Source organism: Equus caballus, chromosome 7 (genome assembly GCF_041296265.1).
Source record: "Equus caballus isolate H_3958 breed thoroughbred chromosome 7, TB-T2T, whole genome shotgun sequence".
Classification (NCBI taxonomy): Eukaryota; Metazoa; Chordata; class Mammalia; order Perissodactyla; family Equidae; genus Equus; species Equus caballus.
The window spans coordinates 6,711,753-6,723,910 of NC_091690.1; the positions used below are offsets into that span (position 1 = coordinate 6,711,753).

Below are 12,158 nucleotides of genomic sequence, written 5' to 3' on the forward strand. Positions count from 1 at the left end.
CGGATGGGGGTCAGGTAGGGAGCCGGGCTTCATCCTATGGTCCTAACGCAAACGGAGAGCAACTGAAGGGCTGTAAGGGTAGGATGACATCACCAGACTTATTTTAGGAAGTCATTCCAGCTGGGGAATGGATTGGAGGGGATGAAGGGATTAAAAACTGGGTACAAGAGATGAGGCGGTGGAATTTGGGGAGTTGAAGTGTCTAGTTGGCTCATGTTTTCAAATAACCTGGGACAGAATGAACCAAATGGCAAAAGTGCAAGTAGAATGTCAAGTTATTCCACATCAGCCATTACTTTTCCTCTTCAGGCTTTTGCTGAAAGCTACGGACAGATTATGGATTGGCCTGGGTGTGAGTGCAGAGGCGCAAGAGGACCTGGTCTGAAAACTCTTCTCCTGTGAGAAGAGAGTCAGTGGGAGAGAAAGCGGACCAGAGGCAATCAACCAGAGAGAGAGCAGTGAACAACAATGGGCCATGTATCACACAGAAAGATGCTGCTAAAGACAGCCTTCCCCTGGAATCAGCATTCAGCAAAAACTTTAATTAGCTCAAGGCACTCCCACCCGGTAGTATGTTCCAGAATCTTGGTGCGAGGACATTTGTAATTTGCAAAAGTAAGTTCAATATTACAAGATAATTTTATTTTTGGAAGGCAAACAAACAAAAGGAACCTCTATTGTTTTATACCATAAACTAAAGGAAATAAAGTTAGATAAAATCTTCCTGGCTGTGGGATGTACAAATGTTCTGTGTATATGTGTGTCTGTCACTGATGGGGGCCTGGGGAAAACTTGAATCTGCCACAGAGGGCGGGGGAGTAGTGGCAGAGATATTTATGCTTATCAAAGGTGGACAGGGATCAAGAAAGTTTGAGAAACAGTGAACCAAGTCATAGAAATACTTTCCTCATGAAGACCAAGAATTTATTTTCTGCATTTGTTAAAATATAACCTATGGGGCCGGCCCCATGGCCAAGTGGTTAAGATCCGGTGCTCTGCTTTGGTGGCCCGGGGTTTCAGATCCTGGGCGCAGACACGGTGCCGCTCATCAGGCCATGCTGAGGCGGCATGCCACATGGCACAACCAGAGGCACTCACAGCTAGAATATACAACTATGTACGGGGGGCTTTTGGGAGAAGAAGAAGAAGAAAAAGAAAAAAAAGAAGATTGGCAACACTTGTTAGCTCAGGTGCCAATCTTAAAAAAAAAAAATATATATATATATATATCTAACTTAATCATCACACTTGACATCTACTACTCCAGACTCTGTGGTAGCCATTCGGACCCAGAAACTAAGAAGATACCACTCTTGTCCCCAAGAGTATATGATCTAGTAGAGAAGAGAGCTGCAGGGATTATTAACATCCTAACACGATGGGGATCATGACAGAAACGTGGACAAAGAACACAGGGAGGAGAGGCATTGCTTTCTAGTTGTTTAATTGTGTGTACACAGTTCTTCACAGTTGACAACATGAATTGACATCGGAGAGCATATATAACCCTATATGATAATATAAATATAAAAAATCCTGTAAAACTGATAATCCTCCCAGCCTCCTAGGAGAGCCATCGTCCCCATGAGAGGACACCACTGAAGCCTACAGGGTGGGATGACTTGGCTGAGATACAAGTACTAGATGACCAGGGTCATCAACCCCAGATCAAAGGGGAATCCAAGTCCAGCCTCTTCTGTGACATCATACTACATGTGTTTGCCTTTTTTTTAAAATTAAAATACAAATTTAGGTTTCATTTTAGAGACCAAGCCTAGTCAACATTTTCAGGCACTGAAACCTGTAAGGAATTAGTCCTCTTTTTTTTAAAGATTGGCACCTGAGCTATCATCTGTTGCCAATCTTCTTTTTTTTCCTTCTTCTTCTCCCCAAAGCCCCCCAGTACGTAGTTGGATATTCTAGTTGTGGGTCCTTCTGGTTGTGCTATGTGGGACACCGCCTCAGTATGGCCTGATGAGCGGTGCCATGTCTATGCCCAAGATCCGAACCAGCAAAACCCTAGGCCGCTGAAGTGGAGCACACGAACTTAACCACTCAGCCACGAGGCCGGCCACAGGAATTAGTTTTTAAGCTCCAAAATGTGTTCTCTTGACAATTCGTCTCTTACTTTATAGACTCACTTTAGTGATTTGCTGTGACTTAGAGGAAAGGCCAGGCTTAGGAAGCAGACAAACCTGGTTCAAATCTGGCTCAGGACTCACTGGCTGTCCCACCTTAGGCAAGCAGCAAAACGCTCTGGTCCTCGGCTCCTCATGTGGCACACGGGGGAAGTAAGATTAAATAATGAGATGTAAGTAAAGGAGCCTGGCCCCTGGTAGGTGCTCTGGCTCTCTCTCTCCCACCACCACCCTACTCTGACCTACCATCTCTCATCTGGATTATTACAAGTGGTTTTCTTCATTCATTCTGGACCACTCCAAATTCACCCATCTCTGCCCAGAAAGCAAATGTGATTGTGTCACCACTGTTGAAAGATCAAAATCCTCAACATGATTTATAATAATTCTTTCCAAACGGCAGGTCACGAGCCATTAGTGGGTCATAGGAACAATTTTGTGGGTTACTACCAGCAATTTTTTTTGAATGGAATAAAATAGAACAGAAATACCAGAGATTGCAATGCCAGTCCTAAGTGTAAGTATTATTTCATAAACTTTTTTGCTCATTATAGGTTCTGCCAAAAACTGTTCCAAGGCCTCTGGCCTACGACACCCTGAATGATAGGACCCCTGCCTCCTCCTTTAGCCTATTTCTCAGAATCTCCTCCCAGTTGTCTGCGCTCTACCCACACCAGCCTTCCTTAGACTCCTCCAACATAGCATGTTCCCTTCTGCCGGGGGACCCCTTAGGACACGCTGTTTTCCTCTTTGCCTAGTTAACGCCATCCTCTTGTCTCAGCTCAGAGGCCACATCTTCAGGCAAACCCCAGAACATTCCCTGAATCCCCGTGAGGGTCGGGTTCTCAGAGCATATTCAGTATTCAATTATTCCTTTAATAACATGCTTCTTTGATTAACGACAAGCTTTCCCACTAGGCTGCCGTCTCCATGCCGCAGGCACCCTGTTCCTGTTCACCACTGTACCCAGCCTGCGCAAAGGCGCTCAGTGGGATGAATGAAGTAACGAGTCAACCAACCGTTACCAACCATGTTGGCTGGTCTCCTTTCTTTCTTGGTACTGCTTTTGTTTCTAAGCCTTGCACAGAGTAAACCACAGCAGGGCTGTGCTGTCTGCCTAGCATAAGAACTTCCTATAACATGATTTCTTCATTTGAGTCTCGGGGCTTTTGATGGGCTAAAACTACGTCAAAGTTGTATAAATGTGCGGACGGTGAAGCATTTCCTTGAGGAGGGGGAGACTAATTTTCAGCGGGTTTCAGAGGAGGTCTCTGCCTATTCGCTCCAAAGAGCCACAGTTCCGTGAGCATCTCAGACCGCCCCTCTGCATCCTTAAGGGCTCCTGGGGCGCGCTGCCTCGGGAGGCTACTTGGCTCCCAGCCCAGAGGACGTCCCTTCCCAGCCCCGCCGATTCGGCAGACCTCGCTCAGACCTTCCATTCTTGGGGGCGCGTCTCCGCGGACTGCAGAGAGGAGGCGGCACGGCGGCAGGTGACCTGCGTCTCCGGGCTCGGGTGCAACCTTGGGGACGTTGCCTGCATCCCCGAACGCTGGCTCAGGGCCTCCGCAGCCATCTTCATGGAGGGAGGGTGCTAGGGAGGCGCGGCCTCTGGACAGGGACCCGCCCCGCTGCCGGGGCCGCCCAGCGGAGCCCCGCTGCGCGCTCTCCCCGCCGCGCCGCGCCGCGCTCGGCTTGTCACTTCCCCTCCCAGCCCGGCTCCGCGGCCTCCCGCGCTGCCCGCCCGCGGCCGCCCCGCCGCGCTCGCAGAGGCCGTCATGGGTGCCGCGCGCTGGCTCGCGCTGGGCAGCCTCCTCGCCCTGGCGGGGCTGCTGCAAGGCCGGCTCGTGCGCCAGGAGGAAGCCGGCTTTGGCGAATGTGACCAGTTTTTCTACGCCGGGACCCCGCCTGCAGGGCTGCCGGCCGATGGCCACGTGAAGATCTGTCAGCGCGCCGAGGGCGCCGAGCGCTTCGCCACCCTGTACAGCACCCGGGACCGCATCCCCGTGTACTCGGCGTTCCGCGCCGCGCCCCCCGCGCCCGGCGGCGCCGAGCTGCGCTGGCTGGTGGAGCCGCAGGTAAGCGGGTGGTTCTCGCGCCCGGGCGCCGAGCTGGCCTCCAAGGGCGCTTTGCAGCCACCGGAGGGGCAGGGCGGGGAAGGGCAGCCCCCACGCGTTTGGGCCTTGGGTCAGGAAACGCGGGTCTCGGATCCACTCCCCCGCGCCCCCGGAATTACTGCCTACCTCGCCCCCTGTCAAAGCCGCAGCAAGAGCCTGGCGATCTGGGAGCCTTCGCTTTCGATCTGCCAGCCTTTGCTTAAGCCGCAGGGGCGGGAGATCCCCAGCGGGAGGTGGTTCTCCCTACATTTTGGGCGCAGACATCTGCAGTGTCTCTTTCATTTCCTGAATAGTGGGGAGCGTGAGACAGAGACCCGGGAGACCATTCAGATCAGCCGAAAGCCCTGGCTGGCAGCTCAGGCCTTTGCGCAGGTCATTGCCACAGTTCTTTGGGAGTAGGTAGGTGGCTGGGCATTTTCATGCCCATTTTACAGAAGAGGAGACCAAGCCTCCAGGGGGATGGATGAAAAGACTTGGGGAAGACTACCCAGCTGGAAAGATGGGGCAGGAATTAGCTAGAAGTTCACTGCCTTTGTACTAGGGAAAAGCTTTCTTTCTGCAGAGGCCGCCTTGAGCCTGAAAACCCTTCTCTTCTGCACATGACATCGAGTAACTTCGATTTGAAGTTGTGTTGAGTTATGACAATAACATAAGAGTATAGATTTTTAGAAATGCAATGGGATACTTACAAATAGTAGGGAAACTGACTACCTCCAACTAATGGGAAGGACAAACCAGTTTTTTCTCACTTTTCATATCTATAGTTATCAGACCACTTTGAAATCATGTCACCTCTCGGGGTGTTCTGTCCGGTCTGGTGAGGGTGACCAAACACTCTGAGGGCCCCCCAGAGGCCCTGCTGAACCTGCTTTACCATCCTGCCCCACCTCTGCTGGGCCAACCTCCTTTCTGGAACACCCAGCCAAGCTGCCCTTTGGCTGGTTCTCTGCCTCTCACCAGCCTCCCACCCACTTCCCACCCTTGTCCCAGCAGCCAAGGCCACCTACCTGGGGGAGGAGCTGACCCACTCAGCCCACCCACTCTCCATGGCCACAGCTGCCTAGGACCACACTACGAACAGGAGACCGGCCGTCGGGTGCTTCATTCAGAGCCCTGGGCTGTAATCTCTGTACAGTAGTCCCCCACTTGCACGGTTTCACTTTCCACCGTTTCATTTACCTGCTGTCAACCTGAGTCCGAAAATATTAAATGGAAAATTCCAGGAGTAAACAATTCATAAGTTTTGTGTCGCGTGCTGTTCTGAGTAGCACAACGAAATATCAGATTGGCTGTCGCAGTACTGAGGCACTTGTGTTCAAGTGACCCTTATTTTGCTTAATAATGGTCCCAGACCACAAGAGTAGTGAGGCTGGCAATTCAGATATGTCAAAGAGAAGCCATAATGTGCTTCCTTTAAGTGAAAAGGAGAAAGTTCTGAACTTACTAAGGAAAAAAAAATCTATGCTGAGGTTGCCAAGATCTACAGTATGAACGACTCTTCTATCTGTGAAATCGTGAAGGAAAAAGAAATTCATGCTAGTTTTGCTTTTGCAACTCAAATATGTATGTGAACGAAGAAACATAATAGATATAGGGTTTGGTACCATCCGCAGTTTCGGGCATCCACTGAGGGTCTTGGAACGTATCCCCTGCAGATAAGCGGGAACTGCTGTAGTCTCCTTCAGTTATTTCTAGCTCTGAGTCCTTGGCCGGGCCTCAAGCAATCTGCACCTCAGTCTCCTTACCTTCTCTGCATCCTGTTGATGTCAGGAGCTATGAGATCAGGCATGGGAAAAAGCCTTTATAAATCATACACACTTAAGATGTATATTAATCTAAAATTAGTTTGTCCCCAAAATATCCAAAACAAAAAGTGACAAATGTTGGAGAGGTTGTGGAGAAAAAGGAACCCTCATACACTGTTGGTGGGAATGCAAACTGGTGCAGCCACTGTGGAAAACAGTATGGAGATTCCTCAAAAAATTAAAAATAGAAATACCTTATGACCCAGCCATCCCACTGCTGGGTATCTATCCAAAGAACTTGAAATCAGCAATTCCAAAGGTCCCATGCTCCCCTATGTTCATTGCAGCATTATTTACAATAGCCAAGATGTGGAAGCAACCTAAATGCCCATCAACTGATGATTGGATAAAGAAGATCTGGTATGTAAAATTAGTTTGCCCCCAACTGCACCCCCTAGAGCCTCTGTGTATCCCCCAGCTCATTGTGCATTGTGACAGTGGGCCTATGACAACAGATGACCTGAGGATCAGCCTCGAGGATCTCGTGGACGGCTTGGAGAGACAGAACATACGCATGAAGAAGAGACAGGAACATGTGCTAAACGAATTCCGTTAAATCCAGAATACACTTTGTAATCACCTGCTGTGTGCCAGGCACTTAGGGTACCCGGAGGACAGAGTGTAACTGTTGGACTCGAGGCTCCCTGGGCTGCAGGCAAGGCTTGCTGGGTGGAGAAGTGGCATAGCATCTGATTAGAGCCACTCTGTGTGGGTTCAAATCTCAGTTCCTCCGTTAACTAGCTGTAAACTTGGGCAGGTTAACTTGGGGATAATAACAGCGTGGTTTTGAGGATTAAATAAGTTATGCTATGTAAAGTTCTCTGAGAGGGGCCTGGCACAAAAGTACTGTCTGTTAGGATGACATAAGCAAAAAATCTTAATTTAATAAAGGTAAACAAAGTCCTCTTAGAGTTACTCTGTCTTGGGGGTGAGAGGGGAAAGCCTTAGGGTCAAGATGACGTTTGTGCTGTGCCTGGAAGGATGAGATAGAGTTCAAAAGGGAGACAAGAAGGAGGAGGACATTCCCAGCGAGGGAATGGCATGAGTGAGGATGCAGCTTCTGGCGTTAGTGTGTGGGGAGTGGTTGGAACAGCTGAACTAGTACAAGTGAGTAATTAGTCTACTCAAGTGATCAGAATCATGGGGATAATGGAAGGGAGGGGTCACGTATGAAGGAGTAATCAAGAAAGGCTTAGGGAGGCAGGGCCATTTATGTAGTTACAGAAGGAATCCCAAAAGAGCATGATTTGGCAGGAGGAAGTGGATAGAATCAAGTTACCTAGGCAGTGGAGACCCTGGGCCCCTGGGGCGCAGGTAATGAGGAATGGGACTGGGGAGATCAAAGCAGGTGAGGAAGGCGGGGGAAATAGTTCCAAATGGCACTTCCAGACGTGAGATATACAGCCGAGGGGAAAGTATAGGAGGCCAGAGTTCCCAGCTGGGGGGGTTGGAATGGTCGCAGTGGCTGAGCAAAGCAGTCAGGATGCTTTTCCCTGCAAGATTGGCTTGTACCGCCTCCTTCCCGCCCCAGCCTTAGATCAAATCTGCCAGGAGCCAGAGGGTGTTGGGAGGGAGGGAAGGAAGGAGTGAGCAGGGAGAAGCTACAAGGTGAGATGCAGGTGGGCTTCGGAGCACACTGCAGCAAACCTGAGCCCTGCTGCCCGCTCCCTGAGGCCTGCTTCACAGCCACGGTCCCCACTGCGGAAAGACGCTCAGGGCTCCGTATGGAATTTTGGCTGCTTCAAAGCACTTTGTAATGCTGAGTCGCCTTGTGCCCACATCACGTTTTTATGAGGTCAGCGTTACCAGGAGGTCCAGCAGACGCTGGAGGAAGAGGCAGGAGACCAAGGAACTGGGTTCTTGCCTTCTGCAGTGAGCCAGGCAGGGCTGCACTGATGCTGGGGCTCACAGAGCCTGATTCAGCAGCTCTCACAGCTGTCCTGCTGTTTCCCTTTGAAAAAAACCCCAAACTCCTAAATTGAAGATCATAGAAACTTAGTCACTCTTGTGCTTAAAACCTTTAAGGTGTTAGCCGCCCAACACCTGCAGGTCAAAGTTCACCCTGCAGAATGCAGTTTACAAGGCCCTGCATGGCCTGCTCCTGTCTCAGCTCCATCCTGCCTCCACGCCTCCCCACCCTCATATCTTATGTTCTAGCATTATCCAGCTGCCTGGAGTGTCTCTCCTAAACCAGACTGTTTGTCACATCTGTTCCTTTGCTCCTGCTGATTCCTTTTGCCCCAAATGCCTTTTCTACTGCCCCATCTTGCCCCACACGTCCTCCCCTGCTCCATCCTTTAAGACTGCTGAGGTGTCACCTCCTCCAGAAATAATTGCCGCCCTGAGTTAGGTCCACCCCTCAGTGCTCCTGTAATTTCTCTATTTTTGTACTGGCCACATTGTTTTATAATTGCCTGCTTATGTGTCTGTCTCCTCACTGTGAGCCCTTGAGCGCCGAAGACTGCTCAGCTCATGCTTGTCTCACTCATGCTTGTACTCCTAGTGCCTAGGATGTGGAATGCCCTCAACAATGTTGAATAATATAATCTGATGTTCGGAGGGTCACTCAAGTAGCAGCGGGTGAGATGTTCTGCTTGAGCTTTCTTGCTGGGGAGCTTACTGCTTCAGAAACTTGCCCCTAGCTGGCCAGCAGCCACTGTCAGAGACATGTTCCACATGCAGAGCTGGAACTTTCCTCTAAGCGCCCCCATCGCTCCTAGCTCTGGCCTTTAGAACTACCCCAAGTGATTTGGATCTCTTCTCTGGCTAACGGCTCTTTAGCTGTCAGATACAGGATCCCATGCCTGCCCACATTGGAGGAATTTAAATGGGACCTTCTGAGGGACAGAATGAGAACTTCAAAAGGAAGCAGAGGAAACAGAAGGCTGTTGTGGGTTTTGTGTGGAACGTGGCACCTTTAAATTGAGGATGAGGAGAAGACAAGAAGGTTGAGAAAACATGTCCCTATTAGCATGATGGAGCTGGTTTGGAGGGTTTCCAGCCAAGACTCCAGAGACCTGAAAACTGGCTTTTGGTTTAGAAAAGGAAACCTCAAATCTTGACTCTCTCGACTGCTTTCCATGGAATGAAAGAATTTTTGGATAAGGTACTACTGATGCCTTTCCAGAGGACCATATGCTAGAGGCCAACAGACGAGCCCTATCATTTTCTAAACATGAATTCTGGAAGGAACTGGCTTTATGTTCAACTTATACTTATTTAATCTTACAAAAATGCTGTGAGGTAGATATCGTTCTCTTCATTGTGGAGATAAGGAAATTGGCTCAGAGAGGTTAATTGATGTGCCCAAGGTCACACAGCTTGGATTTGAACTCATGCCTATTTGCTCCTAGTCTAGTGCTCTTTCGATACACCGTGAAGATTCTTTGACCGCACGGTGGATCCTCTGCGTTAATGGCTGTAGGACTTTAATTCCCGTCTTTTACATAGGAATCTTAATTTCTACTCCATTTCTCTTTCCCAACAATCAAAGGACAAGTGGGAGCATGTATTTGGCCACATAAGTGTTGCTCAGGTGTCAGTGGCTCCGGAGTGAAGGGAATATTCTGGTTAGCTGCAAAAAAGCGTGTTCCTAAAGGGCACAATGAGGTCATATTTCAACTCTTAGCAAATGCACGACAACAGTCGCCACAAGTTAGAAACTTGATGAAGTCCTTGATCTTTAAGTTCCACCAGTGGCTTCTTGCCTGCACATCCTGAGACTGTTAGACACACTGTTTAGTTTATTCGGACATAGTCCCCTTTTCACGTATCGGAGAACAGATATATAGAAGACGTCATCCACTTAAATCTCTGTGTAATCTCGGCAAACAGGACTGTTCTGATTCCTAGTTCCTAGTTAAGAGACTTGAGTTCAGATTCCTGCTCTGCCATTTACAGGCCATGTGGCCTTAAATTCTTCCAGTTCCTGTTTTTCTGATCTGTTGTAACAGTGTTTACTTCATAGAGTGGTTGTAACAAATAACCAAGATAACACACAGAAGCATGTAGCCTGGTACCTGGAATATGGTCAACTCTTAGGAAATATTTGTGTGTATACTTTATCAAGGTCCTACTCTAATAGGTGTTAGACGTACACAAATGCACACACACACACACACACACACATGAATGGAATGTTGGACTAGGTAGGTAACTCCTGCAATTCTACAAATCTCTCCTAAAACATAAAACAACCCTCTGTGTATTCTCTCACATGCTTGGCGTATGTGCCCCCTTCACGTGCTAGGTGCTCAGAAAGTGCATGGGGATGGTGAGAGATTAAATGAATGGATGGGTGGGTGGATTTAGGTGGTTGACAAAACAAAAGCAAAGTGGGAGCCAGAGATACCTCCGCCCTCCCTGCCCTGAGCAATGGAGAGGTGAGTTGTCAGGAAACAGTGAGCAGTGGCATTCCAGTTTATTATCCTGAGACTGGGCGAGGCTGGGAAGTGGCTGACTCAGGGGATGGTTCCAAAGCCAACCCCTCACAATTTCTTCCTCCCTGGGGGGCAAATAGCAAACAACAGGAGTCACGCATGCCACCCTTCATTGCATTTTCCTCCTTTTATGGCTTTTTCAGCATCTTTGAATTCACCATTTCCATATGGTTCGTGGTCATTCTCAGGAGCAAGTGAAGGTACTTGCCCCATGTTGGCAGAACATTTTAGGGACATTTTGTCCTGAAACAGTCCAGTGGTGACAGATCTGTGCACCATTCTTTCAGTTCAGACTTAAATTTGGACAATCCAGGAAAGGAACTCTTTATTGAACTATTTATTGATCTCTTACTATGTGCAAGTAAGCTCATTCATATAACGCTAGGTATTATGATCCATGTTTTGTAGTTTAGGAAACTGAGGTTCAGAGTGGTTAAATAACTTATCCAAGGTCACACAGCTGCTGGATGGCAAGGCCTGGATTGGAGCTTAGGGCTGCCCCTCTCCGAAGCTCTCAGTTCTCTTTCTGCTCTGTCTTGCTGCCTTCCAATTACAATGTCAGTGTTTTTTCTCCAGATGCCAAATTGACTGACAAGATTTGTTATTTTGTTTTTGTTTTCCTGAATTAATCCAGTTCTTTGGGTGATTTGTGGCTTGGCTTCTAACACATCATTCTGAAAATCCCAGCTTCAGAAGTCATGAGCTCAGTTACTAGCTCACGGTGGTTGAATGGAGCTTGCCTGGAGGAATAAAGATTTTACTCTTTGGGTTTCAAATTTCACTTCCTTTTAAACTGTCAGCTCTACAAGGGAAAATATGGGAAAATAAATCCTTCTACTTGCCGGTAGCTTTCACTTCCAGTGGTCTGGTCTTGCTCCCAGAATTACTGTTATTTCCATGACTGTTATTTTCTCCTTCAACTTGCATATCGTGTCTCCTGAGTGGTCACATAGCCTTTTGGCTCCATAGAAGTTGACATCGATGGCAGCGATAATTCGTTGCCTGCTGATGTATCTATTTGGCCACTGAAAGGAAGGAGAAATAAAAAAGAAACCGACTCATAGGGTGAACCAAAAATAGAAGCACCATTTAGTATTCCAGTTATGCTTTTACTGACCCAGTGCCTGACAGAAGTGTGGCTCAATCAAAAGAGGTCAAGCTGAGGGCATTCTATATTTTTAATCAAAACTGAAAATTTGGGTACATTTCATTTTGCAGAGTAAACGGATGGCTGAAGTAGTATTTGAAAATATCAATTAAACGACATGCTCCAGTTGACTTGCACCTTAATTTTAGAGATGATTGTGCTTGAGTTTTGATTGACCTTCAGTCGGGAGGAGCACCTGATGCTTTAACAAAGCCTTGGGCCCACTATCGATTGATTCATTAAATCAGCAAATGTTTGTTGGACCGTCTGCTAGGTGTCGTGCACTGTTCTCGGCCCTGGGAATAGAGCAGTGAATCAAACAGACAAAAATACCTACCGTCATGGAGCTTATTATTTAATAGAGGACACAGGTAATAAATAAAATAAATAAATAAATAGTAGACAGCATATTAAATAGCAAAAAGTGCTAAGGAGAAAAATAAAGCAAGGCAGGAGGATATGAGCTATCAGGGAAAAGTGAGGTTTTAAAAGGGTTTCCAGGGAAGACATCACTG

The 12,158-nt window shown here is 48.1% G+C and overlaps 1 protein-coding gene across 1 annotated transcript in view; it reads left to right on the forward strand.

The window, feature by feature from the left end:
- The first annotated feature begins 1,433 nt into the window (after positions 1 to 1,433).
- The window catches only part of ENDOD1 (endonuclease domain containing 1), a 41,455-nt gene continuing 30,730 nt past the window's right edge, over positions 1,434 to 12,158 (forward strand). Inside the window, exon 1 of the mRNA XM_014741280.3 lies at positions 1,434 to 4,213. Coding sequence (XP_014596766.3) covers positions 3,914 to 4,213 — 300 coding nt within the window. The 5' untranslated portion in view covers positions 1,434 to 3,913. The remainder of the gene's footprint in view (positions 4,214 to 12,158) is intronic.